General features: G+C 35.2%; 2 protein-coding genes across 2 annotated transcripts; one reads left to right on the forward strand and one right to left on the reverse strand.

Annotated features, from left to right (window-relative positions):
• The first annotated feature begins 447 nt into the window (after window positions 1–447).
• LOC102588855 (WEB family protein At2g17940-like) lies at window positions 448–2,274 on the forward strand. Its single transcript, XM_006343308.2, has 2 exons — window positions 448–790; window positions 1,249–2,274. The coding sequence occupies exons 1-2, from the start codon at window positions 650–652 to the stop codon at window positions 1,762–1,764; spliced, it is 657 nt and encodes a 218-aa protein (XP_006343370.1). The 5' UTR covers window positions 448–649; the 3' UTR covers window positions 1,765–2,274.
• Window positions 2,275–2,352: 78 nt separating this feature from the next.
• On the reverse strand, window positions 2,353–20,420 carry LOC102589410 (ranBP2-type zinc finger protein At1g67325). Its single transcript, XM_015306868.1, has 7 exons — window positions 20,116–20,420; window positions 5,916–6,301; window positions 5,759–5,825; window positions 4,738–4,811; window positions 4,474–4,646; window positions 3,368–3,448; window positions 2,353–2,696 (listed from the first exon to the last, which is right to left on the reverse strand). Exons 1-7 carry the CDS (start codon window positions 20,273–20,275, stop codon window positions 2,648–2,650), a joined length of 990 nt encoding a protein of 329 aa, XP_015162354.1. The 5' UTR covers window positions 20,276–20,420; the 3' UTR covers window positions 2,353–2,647.
• Window positions 20,421–24,959: the final 4,539 nt, after the last annotated feature.

Here is a 24,959-nt window from a genome sequence, read left to right on the forward strand (position 1 = left end):
CAAAAAAAATAATATTTTTATTAGATATTTTCAAGTCAAATTTTAAGAAAACTTTATGTTTATCCTCAAGTGTTAATTATGTAGATAAGTTAACAAGTTAAAATATATCACCTTTTTTTAATTATACATTGTACGCATTAGCCCCAATAAGCCGCAAAACCTCAACCTTGTTCCAATCTAGACTAATAGATATTTTATAGTATTAACTTAAAGACGTTTGAGAACATACGCAACTGAATAATTAAGCCGCGAAAAATCTATTTTCTAAATAGATAATAGATTTTTTGTTTTTGTAAAATAAAGTATTACTTTTAATATTGTTTAATTAGTAGGCATTTGGAATGTGATGGGGCAACTAACAAAGAAGCCAATATCAACATCAATTAACAAACATATGATATAATTCTAGTGAAGTGAAAGCCAAGATATGAAACTCTCCACCCATACTATCTTAAATGATTTTTTTAACCTTCTAATTAGGTAATAACTAAAAGTGTAATAATACTACTAATTTTGTAACAAACAATATGGTCCCTTTTTTTCTTAGTTCTTCATATGTCTATATATATTCAAAACTCAGACCATCAAATGACAAACACCAGATTTCATCATCTTTTTTCCTGCATATTGAGTTCTGACTGAGTAAGAAATGGAAAGAGGAGGAGGACTGGTGGTGCGGGGACGCGTAGAGATCGATACGAGGCAGCCATTCGGGTCAGTGAAGGAGGCAGTCATGTTATTTGGAGAGAAATTTTTGGCAGGAGAAATTTATGCCAAGCAACTCAAAGAGGTTCTTTTTCTTCTCCTTTTGATTTACACTTCATTTTGAATTAACCATGTAAGAGTCGATGCAGTCAAGCAAAAATTCATATAGTCGACCCCAACTTGCTAATGATTGGGGACGTAGTTATTGTACGAAAGAAACTACACAAGGCAACATAGATGAAAACAACAATGCTAATGAAATTGAAAACAAGAGAGAAATATAAGTTTAGGGAACAACTAAAAGTGTCAAAAAGCTGAATTTAGACGGATCAAAGTAAGTTGTGTTAATAAATGGACAGGTCATTACTTAGGCTGAAATGGGCTTTGGAACAGGCCATAAACCAACCCTCTGGGTTGAATTGGACAGATCAAAATAAACTAAGGCGTTATTTTCATCGACTAGTTTTGTCACTCTAAACACAACTACTTAAGCCCTCAACTCTAATGTATGTGCATGAAGCTTAATTATTTCAACTATCTCAGGTGCAGAGCAAGGCAAGTGGTGAACAGAACCAGTCTAAAGTTGAATCACCAGTAACAGTAGAGCTTGAAGAAACAAAGCAAAACCTCCAGAAAAGTAAAGAAGAAGGAACATTCATGGCGCATTGCCTTCAATCTTTAAAAGAAGAGCTAGAACTAACAAAAAGAGAGATACAGCAATTGAAGACAAGAGAACTGAAGCAGAAAGTACCGTTGGCGCTGGATAATCCTGAGATTGATGAAGAGCTCAAATTCATCGAGAACCCGTCATCTAAAGTTGAAGCCAGAACACAGTTTCAAGAGGAAGATGACAATGAGATAGAGTTCAAGACAAAGAGGTCTGTTAAATTTGCTAGTACACCTTTACTCACTAGGATCATTGTCAGCAAAGATCATGTAAATAAAGAAATGGAGACTAGTCCTTCACAACTTAAGAAGAAAATGAAAAGGAAAATGAGGCCCTTAATCCCTTTGATTAGTGGATTGTTTTCCAAGAAGAAGGGAAATCAAGAACACTAATATTCATACAAACGGTTCGAGCTCTGGATATGGAGTCATCTTTGTTAAGGAGAATTTTACCGCCATTGTGGGACTTCCCATCAAAAATCCAAATATAGTCACTGATCCCAATACAGATACTAGGCGGGAAACCAAAAAAAAAACCACAAAAGCCATGTTAAGTTTGAATTTAGAATAAGGATAATGGTAGAGGTCTCAAGAAAAGATTTTTACCATTGAATAATTGGTTGTTACTCTAAGTTTTCTGTTTATTAGGGAATGTGTTGGTTCATTTGTTTTATAATCAAGACAAAGAGTGCCTGTAAATTAGTTCAATATTCTTTAAATATGCATAATTGTACACATTGAATATGTATACAACAACAACATACCAAGTGCAATTACACAAGTGGGGTATGTTGTTGATGTATATATGTGAATTGAGAAGATGATCAACATATTCTTGTTCATTTGTTGTGTATCAAATTTGATGATTTCCTCTGGCAAATACTCGAATAGACTATCATTTTCAGATACATCAGACTGGAGAGACAGAGAGAGGAAACAATTGCATCTCATGTTCGCTTTCACCAGGAAAACAGACAATTCAATATAAATGTATCAGATGACTCAAGTTGATACAGTTTGCAATATCAGTCTCAGAGTATTTGATGAAACAGTTCAATGATAAAATAGAGAACATACTGATACTATTCTCTTGAGTACCTTGGTCACCTGAAGCAAAACTGGTAAAACAATCAATTTACACCATATCTACTAATGTACCTCATTCGATGTTCACCAAATCTACTAAAACTACACACAACATGATAAACAATTTAAAGGAGGATACCAATGTATCTTGTAAAGCTACAACAAATTCAAGTTGGTTATAACTTAAACGCTATGCAACACTAACAGGTTGAGCTGGCACGTCTCTCTCACTTTTGCACCTGTACAAGCAAAAGTCCTAGATGTCAAGACACAAATATATGTTTTGAAAATGGATGGTTGGGGATCCAGATTGTAAGCAAAATAGATATTCCTCATCAAGTTTTCTCAGTTCCATATTTGTCTCTTGGCCTACATATCTCAGGTGATGCAGTTAAGCCAACACCGCTTCCCTCCCTCTGTTCTTCCGAAGGGTGAATCTTTTTGAACATTAAATACTTTACATGTGATTGAAAAACCTTTTATTTTTTATTCACAAAAAAAAAGTGATTGAGAAGACCATCATCACAATGAGAATACAAGGCACTATGAAATGCCCAAATGCAATTTTAAAAACAATTGCTAGTACCTCCTTAAAGAACAGAAACTACAACTTCGCTGGAGTAATTGAAGTCAAGTCAAGGTAATCTGAGGTTTACCAGCATTTGCTCACTAGCGGTTCACAGAATTATGAATAAAGCAACCCCCAAAACTTTAACTAAGTGGTAAGAGTGCAACGCGTGATGTGAGTGTAGGCATACATCATCGGCTCAAACCTAGTAGTTTAATGGAGACAGGTAGAGAAGCAAGCCCATTATCCATTGAGGTGCACCACTGACCCTCGGAGATTTCTCCTTTATGAAAAGAAAATTCTGAACAAATTGACAATTAATTAATCAAGTTTGGAGCATACCTATTACAATTTGATCGAGAAGCGTAATTATGATTACTGCAATTTGTGCACATCCAGTCCCCATCACGCCATTGCTTTGCCCTGATAAAAACATGCAACAACACAATTTAAAAAATGAGTGTAAAGAATGGTCTCTAGCACTATACTTAGATGTAGACCGTGATTATTTCATCTGGAGCTAGTCATCTTGCATTATCAGTTTGCAGTTGGTTTTGCCAGTTGCATCGTGATAATACAGATCTGAAACATATTAGATGAAATTGTGCAAACAAAAGATTGGTATATTTTTAATGGGTAATTGCACGAAGATCCCTTAATAATAACGTACAACAAGCCCTGTTAGATTGCTAGAAGCCCTCTATCAGTTGTCTTTCAATGTGGCCATTGAATAAGTAAAATAATTTTCAGCTAAAAAGAGGAAAAAGAAAAGGAAACAAACAAACTGAAAATACCCTCAAATCACATCAAACTTCAGACATTTTTATCTTTTTTCAAGACTGGTGTCCGGGCCATTACTCGCACCTCGACAAATTCCACCTGGTACCTGCTACCTCCCACTAGCACAGGTACTGAATAACTCTGTTCTACAAAGCTTAAGCAGATGGGAAGAACACCTGTATTAGGTAACTCAGCCCACTAGCATAACCTTATTTTTTGAATTGGTAACTTTAACCTTATCTTAATCTTTTCCCCTTCATTCGCAATTCTAGATTTCGAGTTGTAGCTTGTCCATTTTTCTCTTTCCTATTCCTAGTAAAGATGCCATATATGCCTCACAGCCTATTCATCCTTTTTTACAATTAGAATATGTAATTGTTCCTATTGGAACAAAAATCTCTCGATGATGGCTTGTTGTCCGGCCTCTTAATTTGGTGGTGTTTAGGAACAAAAGTCAACAAAATTGTTCTCTAATACCAGTAATCCTCAACAACCTGATGTCACTTCAGCAAGGGGAGGGGTATTGTCCTGTGATTATTGCACTACTATTTTCCAAAATAAATGATCCTAGTGCTAAGTCAGTTTGAAGGACAAATGTGAGTATCTTCTGCTGCCTCCACTAGTCAGTCTAAATAACCCAGAAGCAAAAGTACATAATAAAATCTTACCCTTTACCAAGGAGTGTAGGTGCTGCTGGTACACGAGGAATCTGCATGTTGGCTTGCAAAGGAAGCACCATTGAATTTTCTCTAGGGAAGATCGTTGGGATTGCAGTTAGTTGATTTCCCCCTGAATCCCCCATCCATTCTGCTCCTGGATAGCCTTGTTGATACCCAAATGTCTAAAAGTTCAAATAAAAGGATGTAAGAATGTCAACCAAACAATCCATGACATCAATTTATCAATATCAATACCAGAAGATGGTTCCTTACATGCCCTGCATTCAGCCTCTTGTTGTCCCAATCATGAACAAGTTCCTCAGATGCTAATCGCTTTGTTCCAAGAGCTTCATTGTGCGAGGGAAGACAGGAGAGATCACACTAGTTCAGTTACACGCACATATTACTGGACTAAAAGCAAACATGTGCAGGTAAAAAGACAGACAAAATTTTCTTTGCCAAAGAGCAACAACATACCCAGTGAAGTCCCACAAAGTGGGGTCTGGGTAGGGAAAAGTGTACACAAACCTTGCCTCTATCTCGTGGAGGTAGAGAAGTTGTTTACGAAAGACCCTTGGCTCAAGTGAAGCAAATCAAAAACATAATGGAAAGGAGAAACAACAGTGAAGAAAACATGACAACTAATAGGAAACCAGTGCCGAGCATACAAGGAACAGTACCATCAGCAAAATAGCGAGATCACCTACCCAAGCATAATAAACAACAGATGATAACAGATACCAAAGCCAGAAAAATAGCAAGTCCAAGCAACATAACTTACGGTTTCCCTTTAATCTTCCCACTATGTTACAGCAAAAAAATAATTCTTTTTAAATAGAGATTCAGCTCAGAAACATCAACATGTCCAAATTTTTCACATCAGTTTTTCCTCCAAACACAAGTAAAATTAATTGGAAGCCCTAGCTCAATAGATGTTTTGTATGCATAGGTTCCAATGGTTTGGTAGGAACTAAAATGAAACCGGGAAAACTAGTCAAAAATAGCCAGCTATAAAGTAGAAATAGTTAAAAAGAGTTCTGCAAGGGCAGTGACTGTGATAAGCGAGGGCTGCTCAAGTGTAAGCACCCTCCACCTCCAACCTTGTGGTTGCGGGTTTGAGTAACCAAGGGAGCACAAAGTGGGGAGCTAAGGTGGAGGGTAACAACAAAAATTAAAAATGACAGTGACTGTATAAGCATTCTGATATATATATTTCTTTTGGATAAAGTATAAGCTTGTGATCTATACTCATTAATTTAATGGAAAACCAATGAAAGATTTATGATGTGCAAACCTGTAATAGGGGTACTGGCAAGAGAAGACGATGAAGCTGGAGGTGCAGAAGCATTGCATTTTTTGCACTACAAGAGCAGATGTGCATCCACATGAAATCGCCAGTTAAAAATGCTTTTTGATACATTGGAAGTATTTAATGTTCTATTTGCAAATACCTGAGCTCGAGAAGAGTAGTTGTGAAAGCCACAACTGCAGAGCCAGTCACCATTACGCCATCCATTTGGAACTGGAAGCAGCTGATTCGTTTGGCTTGCATATGGAACTCCAGGAGTTTGCAGCAGTCTATACCGATCAGCAGGAAAGTATTGACCAGCCTCCCCTAGAGACCAGTTAGAGCTCAAGGGAAGTTGTTGGAGAGCTCCATGTCCTAAGAACCCAATGTTCAACCTTTGTTCCATACCTCCTTGTGTCCTGGCAAAATAATTTGGATGAGATGGGAGAGATGCTCCAGGGATTGCAATTGCTGGCATTGCTGCTACCTCCTTTGGTTGTCCACATTTTTTGCACTTTTCTCTTGATGCATAATTGTTGTTAGTGCAACCTAATGGAGCATTCCCACACACGCAATACACATTGCATCCAGGAAGAGGAAACAAGCCAAGAATACGCACGCCAACCCCGCCATCCAAGATGAAAACAGACAGGAGAAAACATAAAAAACTCAACCTAGCTGAAATCAGGTTTCTTATAAAGTTTCACATAACAAGTCAATCTCTCTTAAAATATGAATAATGCATAACAACCTCCACTATATTTGGTAAACAACAACAACATATCCACTGAAATCTCACAAGTGAGGTCTGGGAAGGTACAATGTATGCAGACCTTACCACCACCTCATGGAGGTAGATAGACTGCTTTCGAAAGACCCTGGGATCAAGTGCAACAAATTCTGGTATAAAGAAGGAGACAATGAAGAGAATATAGCAAATAACCAGGAAACAGTGCAAAGGTCTACTAGGGTAGAATAGTAAAAACGCAATAATAAACAATGATAAAAATAAAAAGCAAGAGCTACAATAACACAACTAATACCATCGCACACACCAGCCACCCTAAGAAAGACAACACTACAATACCTACTAACCTTCTACCCTAATACGTGCCGTCTATACCCTCCTAACCTAGGGTCATATCCTTGGTAACGTGAAGCTACGTCATATCCTGTCTTATCACCTCTCCCCAATAATTCTTCGGCCTACCACTGCCTCTCCTCGTACCCTCTATAACCAACTTCTCACACCTCCTCACTAGTGTGTCTATGCATCTCCTCTTCACATGTCCAAACCATCTTAGTCTCGCTTCCCTCATCTTGTCCACCACTATATCTGGTAAAGACAATTCAAAATAGTCAAGTACTAGTAGCTTTTGGTTTATAATTTGCTCATGAACATCATTTACATCATTTTTATTTAGTCCATTTGGATTCTATAATTTGCCTAATGACAACATACGCTTATAATGCACCCTATATTCAATCTCATTGTTTGGCTTGTCTTTATAGGTAATTAATTGATGTACAAAGAAACTAAGTGAGTTGGAAAAAAAAAAAAAAAAAAAAAGAGAAATAACCAGGAAGTGCATAGCTCACCAAAGCCAAAGAGTCAATAATGCAATATGTTGCATGAAACAAATTGGCAAGCAGCCAATTTATATATTACTTTAAAAGCATGAAGTCCTTAGAAATGTTGATTGAATTCTTTGCGCTTCATTAAAAAACTTTACAATAGACAAAATTTATTTACTATTTTCCTCATATTTAGTATTTTGAAATCAACTAAAATTATATGTATTAATTACTTACTTATATTTGAATTAGGTACGAATCCTAATACTTTGGTATTCTTTCAATTGAGATTTTATCTTATGTAAATCTTTTATTTATTTGAACTATATGATATGCCTATATAGTACAATTCATGTTATTGTACACAAACAAAACAAAATCGAAGTTGGTTTTTAGTAGTAGTTCATGAGACCTCATGGTAATTCGGGTCTCTTTCAATTTGGTTTCCAAAGCACTCTATTTTTCTGTAAGTATCATCATCTCATATTGGCTTTACAAAGGTTGGATGCTAAATTTTGCATTTATATATTAAGAATGTGTTTTGTTCTCATATTTACATATATCCTAAAGCATGCTTGTAGGAGGTTTTTTTAGGTTAGTAATTATCAATTGATAATACTCCATCTGTTTCTATTGTTTGTCTTACTTTTATTTTCAGTCTGTTTAATAGGGAATACCTCTTTTCTTTATTTGAAACTCTTTAATTCTAACTTTTCGCGTGACATGTTTAAAACCACAAGATTAAACATTTAGTACATTCTACATATATTAAGTTTAAGACCACACTACCAAAAATGATCTTTAGCGGCAATTAATTAACGACAATGGCTTAATTGCCGCTAAATATGTCTTTTTAGAGGCAAGCAGCACTTTATGTAAATGTTCCTAAAGCCTATAGCGACATTGGATCCAATGACAATTAACTAATGTTGGTAAAACCTTTAGCACTCCTTGTAAATGTGCATATTTATTGCCGCTAAAAGTTATTTTTGTTGTAGTGCCACAAGCTTCAAAAGTTTTTTTTTTTACTTTTTTAAAGTTCGCAAAACTAGACAAAGAAATTGAAACAGAAGGAGTATATCACTAATTAACAATCAAAAGAATTCAAATTCAGTAACAATTAAATTTAAACATTTGATGTGTTATCTTCATTAAACTAAAGGAACACATAATCTTCAAAATTGTTTTACTATTGTTGAAGAGTTCCACATTAGTATTTGAGAAAAATACACTTCAAAGTACTTTTAAAATGTTAGGTCAAATATTAATTGTTATTCAAAAGTTTTAAAAAAATTAATTGGTCAAACACAAATTGTTTCTCATCAACAATGGAAGGGGGGATTAAATGATGTGGGGAAAAGAAGGGTGGTGAGGAACTACATAGACCAATGGAAGGCTGATATTATATGCTTACAGGAAACAAAATTACATGGGGGGTTTACAGGATAGCATTAAACAAATATGGGGAGGAAGATGGATCAGATTTGCATGCCTTGAGGCAAATGGAACTATAGAGGGAATCATTATGTTACGGGATAGCAGGGTGTGGAAGGGAGAGATACTACAAGTTGGTGCTTATACTCTAACATGCAGTTTTGAGGCTTTACTTCAAAATTTCAACTGCCACATCTCAGGGTTTACGCACCAAATTGTATGGTGGAAAGGAGGGAGGTGCGGAATGAATTAGGAATGGTCAGAGGATTAATGGAGGGGCCTTGGGCAATTTGTGGAGATTTTAATATGTGCAGGTTCTCCTCAGAAAAAAGAAACTGTCAAAGAAGATCTTTTGCCATGATTGAGTTCTCTGATACTATTGAGGACCTAGAACTTATAGATTTGCCACTTGAAGGATGTCAGTACACATGGTTCAAAGGAGATACACATACAACAACATCCAAAATAGACCGGATACTTTTCACTTCTGGCTGGAGTGATCAATTTAACAGCATGAAGCAGACTACATTCCAAAGAATGCCCTCGGATCACGTCCCAGTAGCTCTATTTTGTCGACCTTGGGAACATAGTAAATCACATTTCAAGTTTGAGATCTGGTGGTTGAACACAGAAGGCTTTAGTGAGAAAATTCTGATGGTTACACTATGGGTTTCTTTATCAAATGTAGGAAAATTCTAAACAGGACATCATGGAGGCCTTCCACAATTTCTATGGGCAAGAAATGTTTGAGAAAAGTTTCAATGCTACCTATAGTGCGTTGATCCCAAAGAAGAAAGGAGCAAAGGAACTTAAAGACTTTAGACCAATAAGCTTGATAAGCAGTTTCTATAAGTTGTTGTCTAAAGTTTCAACAGAAAGAATCAAAAGGGTGATGTACAAACCGGTAGACTCTCAACAGATGGCTTTCATCAAAGCAAGACAAATCATGGGTGTGGTGTTAATAGCAAATGAAGCAATAGACTCTAGATTGGATCGAAAGAAACTAGGCATCCTATGCAAAATGGACATTGAGAAAGCTTATGATCATGCTAACTGGGGTTCCTTCTCAATATACTCAGGAAAATGGGATTTGGAGAAAAGTGGATTAGATGGATACATTTTTGCATTTGAACATTGAAGTTCTCTTTCCTCATTAATGATGCTCCTGAAGGTTTTTTTGAAGCTCAAAGAGGAATTAGACAAGGGGATCCCTTATCCTCATTCCTTTTTATTCTTGCCATGGAGGGACTTAACAACATGATCAAGACAGCTAAAACAAATAGGTTGGATCACAGGATTTGAAGTGTCTACAAACATTGAGAAGAGTCTGGAGGTAACACATCTCCAATATGCAGATAACACTTTGATTTTTTGTGATGCGGATGAGGAACAACTAAGGTACCTCAGAGTCATTCTAGTGCTTTTGAAGGTCTGTCACGTCCTCACATCAACTGGGGAAAGAGCCATTTATATCCCATAAACTTGGTCTCTAATATGGAGCTTCTGGCCTCTGTGCTACGAGGTGAGGTGGGAACACTGCCTGTTGTCTACCTGGGATGCCACTGGGGCAAAATCACAATCCAAAGAAAGTTGGAATTCTATCTTGGAGAAATGTGAGAAGAAGTTGGTCAGATGGAAAGAACAATATTTATCAATGGGGGAGGTACGCTCACTTTGATAAATGCAGTCCTGGATGCCCTTCCTATTTACATGCTAACTTTGTTCCCAATACCTACAGGAGTGGTACAAAGATTGGATAAACTAAGGGTTTTTTTTGGCAAGGAAACAAGTAAAGAAAGCGATACCATCTGAAAGAAAAACAAGAAGGATTAGGCATCAAAAACTTGAAGAACCAAAGCAAGGCTCTAAAGCTGAAATGGTTGTGGAGATATGCTCATGAACCACACTCAATGTGTAGCGAGGTGATTAAACTAAACTATGGAGAGATGGACTCATGGGTCGCCAAGGAAGCAACCAATCCCTATGGTGTTACTGTTTGGAGATCAATTAGGAACTGATGGCCTTTCCTAAGGAATCATACTACTACAACAGTACACAATGGTATCAGGACAAGATTCTAGAAAGATAGATGGCTTGGTAATAGTAGTTTGCCAGAGATCTACCTAGACATCTTTGACTTAGCACTACATAAAGACAGAACAGTGGCTGAAATGTGGTCTCCCCAAGGATGGGATCTATCTCTCAAAATGAATTTAAATGACTGGAAAGTCTATAGATTTAGTTCAGTTCTTTAAAAGGTTGGAATCATTTCAAGGTTCGAAGGAAGGGGAGGATTGCCTATGGTGGACAAAGCACAACGAAGGAAGATACAAAGTAAACTCAGGTAACAAGGTCATAAACAAGGCTCCACTAACCCTCAATTGGTCTTGGAGACAAATCTAGAAAGCCAAAGTTCCACTTAAGGTGGCATGTTTCACTTGGCTGCTAGCAAAGGAGGTAGTACTAACACATGAGAATCTAAGGAAAAGAGATAACATTTTGGTGACACACTGTTGTTTATGTGGGGAAGCAACTGAGCCAGATTGACATTTGTTCTTGCATTGCAAAATCACTGATCAACTGTGGAAAACTTTCATCAATCTCAAAGGCATTCAATAGACAATGCCTAACAAAATAGTTGACACTCTCTCAAGTTGGGAGGAAGTAGGAATTGGGGCAAAGAACAGAAGTTATTGGAAAACATTCCAACATGCATCTCTGGTGGACCATTTGGAGAAAAAGGAATGCTAGAAGCTTTGAGGATAGAAGCAGATCCCTACAAATGATCAAAAACAGATTGTATTATGTTACTCCCTCTGTCCCAATTTATGAGGCACTTTTCGTTTTTCGAGAGTCAAACAGTTTAAGTTTGACCGGAAATTTACGCATGGAATCTTCAAATTTTTTGAAATAAAATTTATATATTTATAAACTACGTAAAAAGGACTATAAGTCACAATAATTGATAATTTAAAAAATTTATGAAAAATTTACTGTCAAAGATAGACTTGTTTGAATCTCGTAATCCGAAAAGTGCCACATAAATTAGGACGGAGGGAGTATTATGTTTTTGGTGTACAAAGAGTTCCTCTATAGATGCAGAAGAAATCCTAGAAGTATTAGAATCATGCCAGACTTGTTGTTTTTGTACATAGATTTTCATACTTTTTCGTAAAAAGGGTTTTCAAGGACTACCTAAGTATTGGTTTATAATACAAATTGTTACCCTCTCAGAAAAAGAAAAACTTTTAGAAAAGCACTTTAAAAATAAAATAATTCAAAATAAGTTGATTTTAGAAGTTTGTCCAAATAGGCTATAAATTGACTTCAGTAATAGCAATTATATATACCCATGCTAATTTACTCTCAATAAGTAGTGCACATTTATAAGCATTGCACATTATGCACTCAAGGGTGTGGCATAGTGGTCAAGAAGTGATTGAGAGTCATGAGGTCTCAAGTTCAAATCCCCATGGAGACAGAAAAATACTAAGTAATTCTTTTCATTTGTCCTAGTCTTGATGAACAGAGTTACCTGGTTCTTGTTGTTGGTGAGAGGTGAGAGGTGAGAGGTGATAGGTATTATAAAATTAGTCGAGGTGCGGTTCAAACACCACAAACATAAAAAAATAAGATAACTATACATCTGTTTAAGAATATTCAGATGACAAACTATTTGAAATAAGACTTGGAGATGTAAAGCTTTTCATCATATACCGTGATAAAACTCTTCCGTCATTAAAATATACATAATTTTGTATATGAGTCATTTTTATTCGCACATATTAGTTGCTTTTAGTTTTTCAAATGACTATTTTAACATGACATGCTTCAAATATATTCTACGACATTGAAAATTGATATGTTGTCGTGCATATAATTCAAACGCATAATATAATATTAAGAGATCTAACATGTAGGAGACAAAAAATACTAAAAGACAAAGTATCTTTAATAAAAATCATTGCAAAGTACATGTAGTACGTACCATTATTGAAACAAAATAACAAAATTTAAAAAAATAAAAATAAAGCACACATAATAATATGAATTTAAATTTTCATTTTGATGCATAGGGCTTCGATAAGAGATATTATTCGATGATATTAGTGAAGCACTAGATCAATTATCTGCATCCTCCGATGGGTATTGTACGGAGGACGAAGCTCCATTTTCTAGCTGCTTCAATTGGACATTTAAGAAACCCTCCGCGGTATTTAGCCACTCTTTGAACTTGGTTATGTCCTCAGCATTGAATTGGTCCATGGCCTCCCACCAACCTCTTAACTCTAGCCTCATTCATTTGATCCATAGAACGTATCTTTTTCTTTGCTGCTTTTTCCCTAGCATCAAATTCATTTAGCCTCTCATTGTTTTGAATTACCTTGTTGCGTGCCTCTGCAACAGCGAGTTGTGCACCTAGATCTATTGTTGTGGGATTTATAAAACGATCAATGACTACATTAGTAGTCGGATGAACAAATGAATACGGTTTACCGGTTTGAGAAGAAATAAATATTCCAAGATCGACATCACATTCTCGAACGAGTTCACTTGCTTTTTTATATAAGCTTAAACGACGTTTAGAAAATGAGGCATATCGAGCAGCTTCTTTTTCTATTTTCTCTAATGGAATTTTTTGGCATCCTGCTGTTTTCTTACCCTCCATGCTAGAATACAATAGAATATGTTGATCAATTGTTTTCAAGAAATGTGACTTACTAAAAAATGAAATATCATGACTATTTATACACATAAATTGGAAAATTATTCACCATGATAATTAAATGTCAAGTCAATTATTGCAATGGAAAGTAATCTTTTTTTCATAATGAAAATTATAGTAGAACATTTTTATTGAATTGATGCTCAAATTTGAGCTTTATGGTAAGTAAATCTGAAATTTTAATTTAAAATAGGTAAATTATTTAATATACTAAATGAAATTTATCAATTAATGATTAAATATTCTGAATATAATTTTGATGGGTTATTAACTACATACCAAAATCTTTCATGACTATTTATACACATAAATTGGAAAATTATTCACCATGATAATTAAAAATTTCAAGCCAAATATTGTAATGGAAAGTAATCTTTTTTTCATAATGAAAATTATAGTAGAACATTTATATTGAATTGATACTCAAATCTGAGTTTTATGGTAAGCAAATGTGACATTTTGATTTAAAATAGGTAAATTATTTAATATACTAAATGAAATTTATCAATTAGTGATTAAGTATTCTGAATATAACTTGATGGGTCATTAATTACGTACCAAAATCTTTCAATTCCTTTATAGTAACTAGATCAAAATTTTCACTTGCTCAAATAAATCTATCATTTAATTTGGAAGAAAAATATAGTAATATACTTGCAGTTTTAAACATACATAGATCCTTCACTTAGATTGATATTCATTCAATTTCGAATGACATTTAATATAATTAAAAATTTAACTTGATCCGTAAATGCTTTAATAAATAACTGTAATGAAAATCAAACTTTCGACATGTATTAAAATAACCAAATCTAAAATTCAACTTAAATTATTAAAAAAAAATATATGCTTACTAAAATATGAGGCTTTTTTTATGACTAATTATTTTTTGGAAATGCATTATCAATTTAAAAGTTGAATTTTAGTGCAACCTTTTACCGTAGAGATACTTGATTTCATTCCCTCGCATTGACTATACCCCTTTTGGCATTAACCTACCCCACACCCACTCACGAGCCACTGAAATGATGTAACAATATCAAAATACAAGCCACTAGTGATACTTTTCGTTTTGGGCCTAGTCCTATATGACTTTAAAAGAATACATATCTTAAAAGATCACTAAACTATGAGGAATTATGTAGCAAAGTCATTAAACTTTGTTTTATATCAATTTAATTCACTCACCTATAGTAGATTAGCATTAATGTCCATTTTTCAGTTCCCCTAAATACCCTTGCCAGCACATTAAGGAAAGTAACTTTTATGTCCTTTCATTCAAGTGCCCCAGTTTCTCTCTTATTTCGCTGCTTCCTTATCTTTTCAAAACTATAATATTTGATATCATAAAATGTATTGTTAGAGAATTAAATATAGTGCTTGACCAAGCTTCGGAAAAAAATAAGTGCTTATGAAGAGTAGCATAAGTTATTTTTCGGAAGCTAAAAAGAGCAGCTTTTTCCTAAAAGTAGTTATTCAAAAACGCTTATAAGATAAATACACGTAGAAGCACTTTTGAAGAGCTTGATCAAACAAAATAGCTATTGAAAAGTGCTTTTTAAATTTATTGATCAAATACAATTGGTACTCTTTTTTTGAAACTGGTAACATTTGTATTTCATATAGTACTTAGGTAGTACTGAAAAACCATATTTACAAAAGCAGAAAGGAAGTATAATCTATCCAAAAATTGAACCAAATCTAAATGGATCCTAAAACATCTATGATTGACGTGTAAAGAAGATGGTATAGAAGAAGTAGAACAGTTGGTAGATTTCCTAGGATCTATGTAATTATGGTGTCAGCTTGTAACTTTTTGGAGGTAGCCAGCATACCCTTAATGCTGAAGAATACAACTTTAACTTTTATCAAAAAAAAAACATCTATGATTGACTCAGTTTCATTGGAGTAGACATTTGTACACCAAAAACTTTACTTCCTGCAGGTTGTTGTTCCTATTCTCAAAAAATCTCTCGTTTCTCTCCCTCCATATAGTCCACCAAATACTAGCAGGGATCATCCTCCATCTTTCTTTGTTTGTAGCCATAACTCCAGCCATCTCCCAACTGAATAGAGTCTCATCAATCTTGCTAGGCATACACCAAGATATGCCTCTGAGATTAAGGAAAATCTGCCACAGCTGCTCAGTAAAGTTACAATGTAAGAAGAGATGTCTCGCTGTCTCATTAGCCTTACCACATAAGGAACATCTGTTGCATAGAGAGATTCCTCTCTTGGCCACATTATCCAATGTCAAAACAGCTTCATTGGCTAGTAGCCATGTAAAGCATGCCACTTTGTGTGGCACTTTGATCCTCCAAATTTGCTTCCAAGGTCATTTGAAGTCTTGAATGCCACCAGGACTTATCTGTTTGTATCCTTCTTTCACCTTGTAACTACCTTTGTTGTCGCCCTGCCACCATAAATAATCCTCGCCTGTTTGTATACCTTGAAAATTCTCAAGAACCTTAAACAATTCAAGTATTCTGGGAATTTCCCAGTCATTCAGATTTCTTCAGAGGATCAGATCCCAGCCTTGTTGTGTCCACATTTCAGCGACAGTCTTCTGTTGGTGTTGAGCCAATGTAAAGATGTCAGGAAAACGATCTTTGAGGCTCATACCACCCAACCATTTATCAAACCAAAAACTGGTTTTTCTGCCATTTTGTACCTTGACCGTTGACTGATTACTGAGAAAATGACAAAATATTCTGATGGATTTCCAAAGGCTAATCCCATAGGGGGTATTTACCTCTTTGGTTACCCATTTATTTAGCTTCTCACACTTCTTGTTGATCACCCTATACCATAGTGCTTGGTCCTCCTGATGGTACCTCCATAATCATTTCACCTTAAGAGCTTTGCTATGGTTTTTGAGATTCTTGATACCTAATCCACCTTGCATCTTACTTCTAATGATGTTCTTCCACTTGACCAAGTGAAAGCCTTTTCTTTCCTTATTTCCTTGCCACAAGAAGTTTCTTCTAATTTTGTCCAACCTCTGAACTACTGACTGGGGAATATGGAAGATAGGTAGCATATATGTAGGGAGAGCATCCAGAACAGAGTTTATCAGAGTTAATCTACCTCCCAAGGAGAGGTATTGTGATCTCCATCTGGCTAGTTTCTTTTCACATTTCTCCAATATTGGTTTCCAAATGTCTATGGCTCCAAACTTTGCCCCCAAAGGCATGCCCAAGTATACTGATGGCAGGGTACCTATCACTCCTCCCAAGGTTTGTGAGAGGTGTTCCATATCCGGAACCACATTAATTGGATACAAATGGCTTTTGTTCCAGTTTATATGTAGTCCAGATATGGCTTCAAAGTAGACTAGTATAAGTCTCAAAATCAGCAATTGCTCCTCCTCAGCCCCACAAAAAATTAGTGTATCATCAGCATACTGTAGGTGTGTGATCTCCATACTCTTCCCAGCAACCTTACTGACTTCAAATCCCTGTATTATTCCTGTTGTCTTGGCTATCTTCAACATATTGTTAAGCCCCTCTATAGCTATGATGAACAGGAAGGGTGATAAGGGATCCCCTTGCCTGATTCCTCTGTGTGCACTAAAAAAGCCTTCAGGAGACCCATTGATGAGTACTGAAAACTTAACAGTTGAAATACAAAACTTGATCCAACTGATCCATCTGCTACCAAATTCCATTTGTCTCAGCATACTTAGAATGAAATCCCAATTCACATGGTCATATGCCTTCTCAATATCAAGTTTGCATAGTATACCAGGTTTCTTCTGGGACACTCTAGAATCAATTGCTTCATTAGCTATAAGCACTGCATCCACTATCTGTCTGCCTCTGATAAAAGACATTTGTTGTTTGTCTACCAACTTATCCACAACTTTCGTCAACCTTTCTGTCAAAACCTTGGACATTAGCTTATAGAAGCTTCCAATTAAACTGATGGGTCTGAAGTCCTTGAGTTCCTTTGCTCCTATCTTCTTAGGAATCAGTGCTATGTAGGTTGCATTATAGCTCTTTTCAAACATCCCAGTTGAGTGAAAATTGTGGAAAGCCCCCATAATGTCATGTTTAATGATCTCCCAGCATTTTAGAAAGAACCCCATTGTGTATCCATCAGGACCAGGGGCTGTCTATAGCACACATTTTTAAACACTCAAGTACTTCTTATTCCTCAAAATCTACCTGCAAAGCTTCATTTTCACCTACTGTAATGGTAGGATGGTTGCTGATATTTCCAGAGGGTCTCCAACCTTCAGGTTCTATATACATCTTTTTGTAGAAAGAAATAATTTCTTCTTTAATTCTGTTTGGCCCTGTTATAGTCTCTCCCTGTACGTCCAATTGATCAATATGGTTGTATCTCTTGTGGGCATTAGCTGTTTGGTGGAAAAACTTTGTATTCCTATCCCCTTCCTTGAGCCACAAAGCGCTTGATCTCTGTCTCCAGGCCACTTCCTCATTCTTCAAACACCTCTCGTACTCCATGAAAAGTGTGGCTTTTTTTTCTATCTCCTCCTCAATTAAAACTCTGTTGCTCTGATGTGATTCTAACTCAGCCATCTGATTGAGAAGGTTGTTCTTTTGCAATTTCAGATTACCTCGTTCATTTCTGCTCCATTCTTTCAATTTCCCTTTGAGGGCTTTGAGTTTGCATGCTAAGATGTAATCTGGCTTCCCATAGAACTCAAAATCATTCCACCAAACCTTGATTCTTTCAACAAATCCTTCTTGGTTCAGCCACCAATTTTCGAACTTAAAATAGGATTTAGATTGTTCCCAATGTCCACACAACAAGGCTATAGGAACATGATCAGAAGTCACTCTTTGCATAGTAGTTTGGTTTATGTTGGTGAAAAGATTATTCCATTCTGTGGAGACCATAATCCTATCTATCCTGGATGCTGTGATATGGTTATCACCTTTGTACCAGGTATACCTTCCACCACTTAATTGTAGATCAATGAGGTTCGTCTTCAATGCATTCTGAGAACTCTCTCATTGCTGAGTTTAACCTGTTGCATTCCTTTTTTTCAGAAGGAAATCTACAGACATTAAAGTAACCATAAACAGCCCATGGACCATCCATCAAGCCTCGCCAGTTCTTCCCATACAAACCTCTTCTCCACTTTACTATTCGGAGCATACACTCCGATTATATGACATTCAAAATTGCTTGACTGAGCTTTGAATTTACAAGAGAGAGTATAGGCTCCAACTTGCATAATTTCCCCTTCCACATTCTGGAATCCCATAACATCAGGATTCCTCCTCTGGTTCCACTGGACTCTAAACAAGCCATATTTAATCCATCTCCCCTGCCCAAAATTTGTTTAACTAAGTCCTGTACATCGCCTTCTAATTTAGTTCCTGGAGGCAGACAATGTCTGCTTTCCAGTCCTGCAACAGGTTTTGTACCACCCTTGTCTTTCCCTGTTCATTCAGCCCCCTAACATTCCATGAGATTAATTTTATCTTCATGGAGTATTATGTGATTTCCCCTTCCCCTTCCCTCTATCACCATTGCTACTAATACAATTGGTACTTTACAAAAACAATGTCATTTCCGGTGCCATTATTCCTACTTCTGCAGTTATAGGTTTACATTTTTTACCCAATCTGAGAAGCAACATCCGTTGATGAATGGTTATACAACGTTAGTCCTTATGAACTAATTGTTCAACACTTTTTACTTGACGTAGCTTGTTACATGGGTCGTGAGAGGGAACTTAACTTCTGTCTTCTCACCAAAAGTACTTTTTGAAAACTTGTTTCCAAAATGAACAGATTTTAAACCTTGACCAAACCGGCTATAGATGCTTATCAACTAAATACCCTTGCCAACACATTAAGTAAAGTAACTTTTATGTCCTTTCATCCAAGTGCCCCAATTTTCTCTTATTTCACTCCTTCATTTCAAAAGTATCATATATTGATATCATAAATGTATTGTTAGAGAATCAATTATTGTATTTGGTCAAACTTTTGGGAGAAAGTAAGTGCTTATGGAGAGTAGCATAAGTCAATTTTTAGAAGCTAACATAGTTCACCTTATGGTGGATGGTCTTGACCTCAGTGTACACTTTGAGGTTGCTAGTTCAAATCTCGTTTGAGGTTTTTAATATGCCTTTTTTTGAAAAAAAAAATGCAACAACCAGAATCGAACTCAGCACACTCTGCTTGTGAGTTGCGAAGAAGCACAATGAACAGTGTTGGGCCAATGCACCAACTCAGCTTATGTGTTTCAGAGTGCACATTTAATTATATGATCAATAATTAGGTATATACATGTGTTGACGGGTGCACGTGCACCCACTCTCTCACACGTGGGTCCAACTCTGTTATGAACTAATTGCTCTACACTTCTAATTACTTGGCGGGTAGCTTATTACATGAGCCGTGAGCAGGAACTTAGCTTCCATTTCTCACCAAAAGTACTTCTTTGAGAAAACACTTCACAAAATGAACTGATTTTAAAAGCTTGACCAAACTGGCTAACGAAGCTTATCAACTAAAATCCAACTCCTACATCACCTCTATCAGCCTCTATCAGTAAGTTCACATACATACTACTAATACAATTTCATAACTTAGCACAACCAATCAAAGAATTGAAAAAACAGATACAAATTCAGAAAGATACATACCAGTGCAGATCCAATCGCCAATTCGAGGAAACCACTTTGAATCATGAGGAGTTTTGTTGTCAACAAGAAGACGAGGCTGCTTACACCTATTGCAGAAACATCTGAATGCATAATTCTTATTACCGCAACTACTACACTCCCAATCTCCTTCTCGTCCCATTCCTCTCTCTCTCTGTATGTTAACTTCTTCGTCTCTCCGGCGAGAGAGAGGGAGAATCGCACCGGCGAGTTTCAGCTCTTTCAGTACAGCAAAGAGGGATTTATTGCCCTATTTTGTTTTTACTACTGACGGGCCGGGGAATCACGTGACTCAAGGCTTTGGCGAAAATTACACTCTTACCCCTAAAAAGTATAACACGAGAAAATACTTACGTTACGTAGCTCAATATAAAATATTGGTCTATATATATTTTATACGATTTATGTGTACTTTATTAGAATCATAAGGTCACAATGTACATACGATTTAGATATATATTTTATACATGAAAATCACATGTATTTTTCAGAAAATAGACAGTTATGAACATATTTATTGCAAAAATTATACAATAATAATTAATATATAAAATCATGAGCGATACTTGAAGTTGTGAGCTAATTTTTTTTATATAAAATAGACAGTTATGAACATATTTATTGCAAAAATTATACAATAATAATTAATATATAAAATCATGAGCGATACTTGAAGTTGTGAGCTAAATTAGACGAGTGGTTTTGTAGACGTTTTGAAACAAAACTAGAGTTATATTTGGTAAACGAAAAAAAAAAGGCATTTGTATTAGTTTAATTTTTATTATACATTTAATAGCTAATTTTATGAGATAAATATTTTCATTAACGCAAATATATATATATTTATATTTTGGTAGGTATTTGTATTTAAATTAAAGTATTATATATGTCACAAATGTATTATCAAGTTAACAAGATCTTCTAACTTCAAAATATAATATTTTAAAATGTTCCGAGTTCTTTTAAAAAAAAAAAACTCACAACAAATGTGAAATATATGTGAATATATAAAATGTAGTTGTTCTCTTCACATTTCATATGACATCTAAACAATTTAATGTGGAATACACATGCAAAACACATCTAGTTAGATGACAAGAAAAATACAAAACAAATATGGTCTATAATGTAATATTAGTGAGATAAGACTAATTACATGATTAGAGGCGTATTCAGGATTTATAGATAATGGGTGCGCTATTACAAAAAGGTGGATCTAAGACATAAATTTGATCGGTTAGATTCTTTTTACTAAAAAACCATTAAAATTTTAAAATCATAGGTCCAAAATTAACTTTTATTATCCAAACCAGTTACAAAATCTTAGAAAGAAAACTAAAACAAGATAGATAAAAGATTCAAAATTTCTAACCTCACCTAGAGAGGTGCACCCAACTCATCATCGTACTACATTATATGATACTTCGAGTCTGGGTTCACGCATCTATATTTAAATATTTTTAAAAAATATAACACTACTATATATGATTTCGGAAGGGGACCATGGGTTCACGTGAACCCGGTGACCCCCTCCTGTATACGCCCCTGTACATGATTGAATCTCATCAAATTGAAATAAATATATACATTATTGCGTTTAACTAATAAATTTTTTCATGGACCATTTTTATAGATTTGCGTGAATAAGAGATATATATGACGATTTACATTGAACATTCACAAAGGAATCTGCAATATTATTTTTTGCTAAGCTTATTATTCAAATCTTCGCTTAAATAAGCAATACTGGACCATTTTTATAGATTTGCGTGAATAAGAGATATATATGACGATTTACATTGAACATTCACAAAGGAATCTGCAATATTATTTTTTGCTAAGCTTATTATTCAAATCTTCGCTAAAATAAGCAATACTAATTGTAATAACATACATTTTTGGAATATATATATATATAAACTCATTTTTAAACTTCACACTTGATCAGAGTAGCTTGTTTGATGAAATTTCAAAATTTGTTTATTTTGAAAGTGTTCTTTTGTCCAAAGTGCTCTTAGAAAAAAATACTTTTGAAAAGTATATGTTTGTGTTTAACTAAACAATTTAAAATGCATTTTTACCAACATTAGAAGTAGTACGTTGTGCTTGGTCAATATTTCAAAAGTCTTTCTAAGAAAATAACCCCTATTTTTTAAGCTTCTAAGAGGATTAAGGAGTTTAGGGATGGCAATATATTGAACGGGGCGGGGCGAATTTAAGGCTATGCGGAATGGAGCGGAGCGAATCAATCTCTAAGCGGGTGCGAAAAATTATACAAATACGAGTCTCCTCCCATATTTGTTAATGTAGTTTTACAATCTGCATTTAAGCAACTCTAGTAGATAACTAGCTTTGCAATAACAAACATTTAAATATGTATCTACATGAGATGTCTCATGCAAAAGTAATATATTCAATCATAAAATAGTAAAAGAAATTATAAAATATCATGTTCTATAAAATAAAGAAAATGATAATATATATATATTTTTAAAGAAAGTCTCAACTTGTAAATAATAAATAAAAACATGAACACTCATCTATGGTTGCATTGACAAATACTGAAGCAGGAAACAATGGAGTAGGTTTATAAAATAGATATAGATGAAATTTTTGCTAGCTAATAGCCTGATGAAATAATTTTAAAACAATTCTTAAATTATTCTAAATATAACAATGGTGATTTATAAACTTTGTGTCACAACTCTGACTGTCGTGATTGACACTCACACTAAACAACCTGGTGGGAGAACCAAAGTCTAACCCGAAACCAACGCAACACCATTTAAAGAGACTAAGTTCATCATAAATAAAGAAATAGTTTAGTAAGCTAGAGAATTGGGTCCCCATAAACTCGACCCAATAACCAAAACATCTAAATGCGGAAAGTAACCCATAAGATTTGAAAGTCATCATAATAAAACTTAAAATAGTCAATTGGGGATGCACCCCAGAAACTAAACATAAAGTCAATTATTAATGTTTATGTCCGAAAATATGGACAAGAAACAGGGAAGAACCCATTGCACCTCGAAAGATGTGTCTCACCTTTGAATTCGGATCAAGTGTCTCTCAACTGAAGTCTCGGATCATCTGCTGGAAGATTCGGTGCACTCAATAAGGAAAAAAACAAGTGCACTATTAGTATACAAATCATCGTTTATTGATAGGATCACATGGCCAGTGCAATATACACATATAAACAGTTCTCTACCAAATAGTAACATAAAGCAGTATACAATATAACAACAATTATCAGTCACGCTTATACTCTCAGTCACATGTCACAAAACAACAATGCATGAATCAACCAATGCCATAAACATGTCTCACATGATCATAATACAAACATTGATCCTCTCATGGAACCTCAAGCATATACTTGGTCCTCTTACGGAACTCAAACCAAACTATTAGACGTGGTATCCGAGTCAACCGTATATAATCATACCCGGCGTGGTACCCTAACCAACCAACAATATCATAAACTGGCATGAAACTCGAGCCAACCAGCAAGCACATCAAGCATGCATAATCACATAGCACAATAATTATGCATAATCACATAGCACAATGAACATGACCACTTGAACCCACAAGTTACAATCACACATTCATTTCATATGTTTCCCTACCATGCGTGATATTCAAGCCAACCAATAATATCCTATATCGGTGTGATACTTGAGTCAACTAACAAGCACATCAAACATGCATAATCACATAGCACAATAAACATGCATAATCACATAGAACATTGAACAAGACCACTTGAACCCACAAATTACAGTTACAAGTTCATTTCATATGTTTCCTTACCACACATTGCACAAATGAGACTACAAAACAGTAGGCATGCATACACACATAATTGGAGTCATACAACCATCACCTACCTCGAATCAAACCACTTGAAAATTCTAAATAGCCCGAGCTTTCCCTTTGCAAAATGTCTTGACTTGTTCTTGGTTAAAAATAAGCAATGCAAACAATAATCAATTACTAATGGCCTATTATTTTATTCGAATTATGAATAAATCTCAACCCCACCCAGAAGTAACCGTCTTTCCCAACTTAGGGCTCCTTGTTGCGCCCAAACGCACACGCAAATGTACATGGTCGTGCAAGTAATAAAGTAGATCTTTTTAAGAGCCGAATGTCATACCCACATAGACTTAAGATTAGGTTATCTTTGATTTTTTCAATAACTATAAATTAACGCAAGTGTTTCCAGAAAAATTTATGCATTATTCTGAGTGATCAACTATTTAAAGTAACTAAGTAAACTAATATGATTCAATTTCAAGTTGGAGTTAAAACAATGACTTAGGAAACTCCAGGGCTGCAACCTGCTTTGGATTCATGCATATTATATCATATAATGGACGTCAACTAGTTATCGAATCACTGATTACATGGTTAAATGTATGAGCATGGTCTCTGACTTCTAATCGCCTATCGTAATTGGCAGTCTAACTACATCATTGAGCGGGACTGAACCACTTGCGGAGCATTACATTTTCATCCTATCTATTAACCAAGTAAGGTCTCTAGGTATATTCCTATCCTAGATACAAATCAACCCTAATTCTAGAGAAGATCGTGCTCCTTTTGTCCCACGTTCTATCCTTCTATTCCTCTCCCGAGTTCAATTCAGACAGTGAGTTTGTTTCAATGGTGGTCAATCATGAAATACTAAATTAAGAACAAAAGAGTGATTCAAATGAAAACCAAAATCAATCCATCACATTTAACAATATACAGTCACCATGTAGTCGTAGTCCTAGAACAAGGGAATTTAGCTACTCATAATACGATTCTCAATC

Source organism: Solanum tuberosum, unplaced genomic scaffold, assembly GCF_000226075.1.
Source record: "Solanum tuberosum cultivar DM 1-3 516 R44 unplaced genomic scaffold, SolTub_3.0 scf00039, whole genome shotgun sequence".
NCBI lineage: Eukaryota > Viridiplantae > Streptophyta > Magnoliopsida > Solanales > Solanaceae > Solanum > Solanum tuberosum.

What these genes read in the sequence shown, in the direction of transcription:
- LOC102589410 (XM_015306868.1), bottom strand. Translation starts at nt 20,275, where the DNA reads ATGGGACGAGAAGGAGATTGGGAGTGTAGTAGTTGCGGTAATAAGAAT. An exon ending in ACTACTCTTCTCGAGCTCAG is followed by an intron (nt 5,826 to 5,915) that starts GTATTTGCAAAT and finishes CTGCTCTTGTAG; the next exon opens with TGCAAAAAATGCAATGCTTC. An exon ending in AGAGGCTGAATGCAGGGCAT is followed by an intron (nt 4,647 to 4,737) that starts GTAAGGAACCAT and finishes TTGAACTTTTAG; the next exon opens with ACATTTGGGTATCAACAAGG.
- LOC102588855 (XM_006343308.2), top strand. Translation starts at nt 650, where the DNA reads ATGGAAAGAGGAGGAGGACTGGTGGTGCGGGGACGCGTAGAGATCGAT. An exon ending in ATGCCAAGCAACTCAAAGAG is followed by an intron (nt 791 to 1,248) that starts GTTCTTTTTCTT and finishes CAACTATCTCAG; the next exon opens with GTGCAGAGCAAGGCAAGTGG.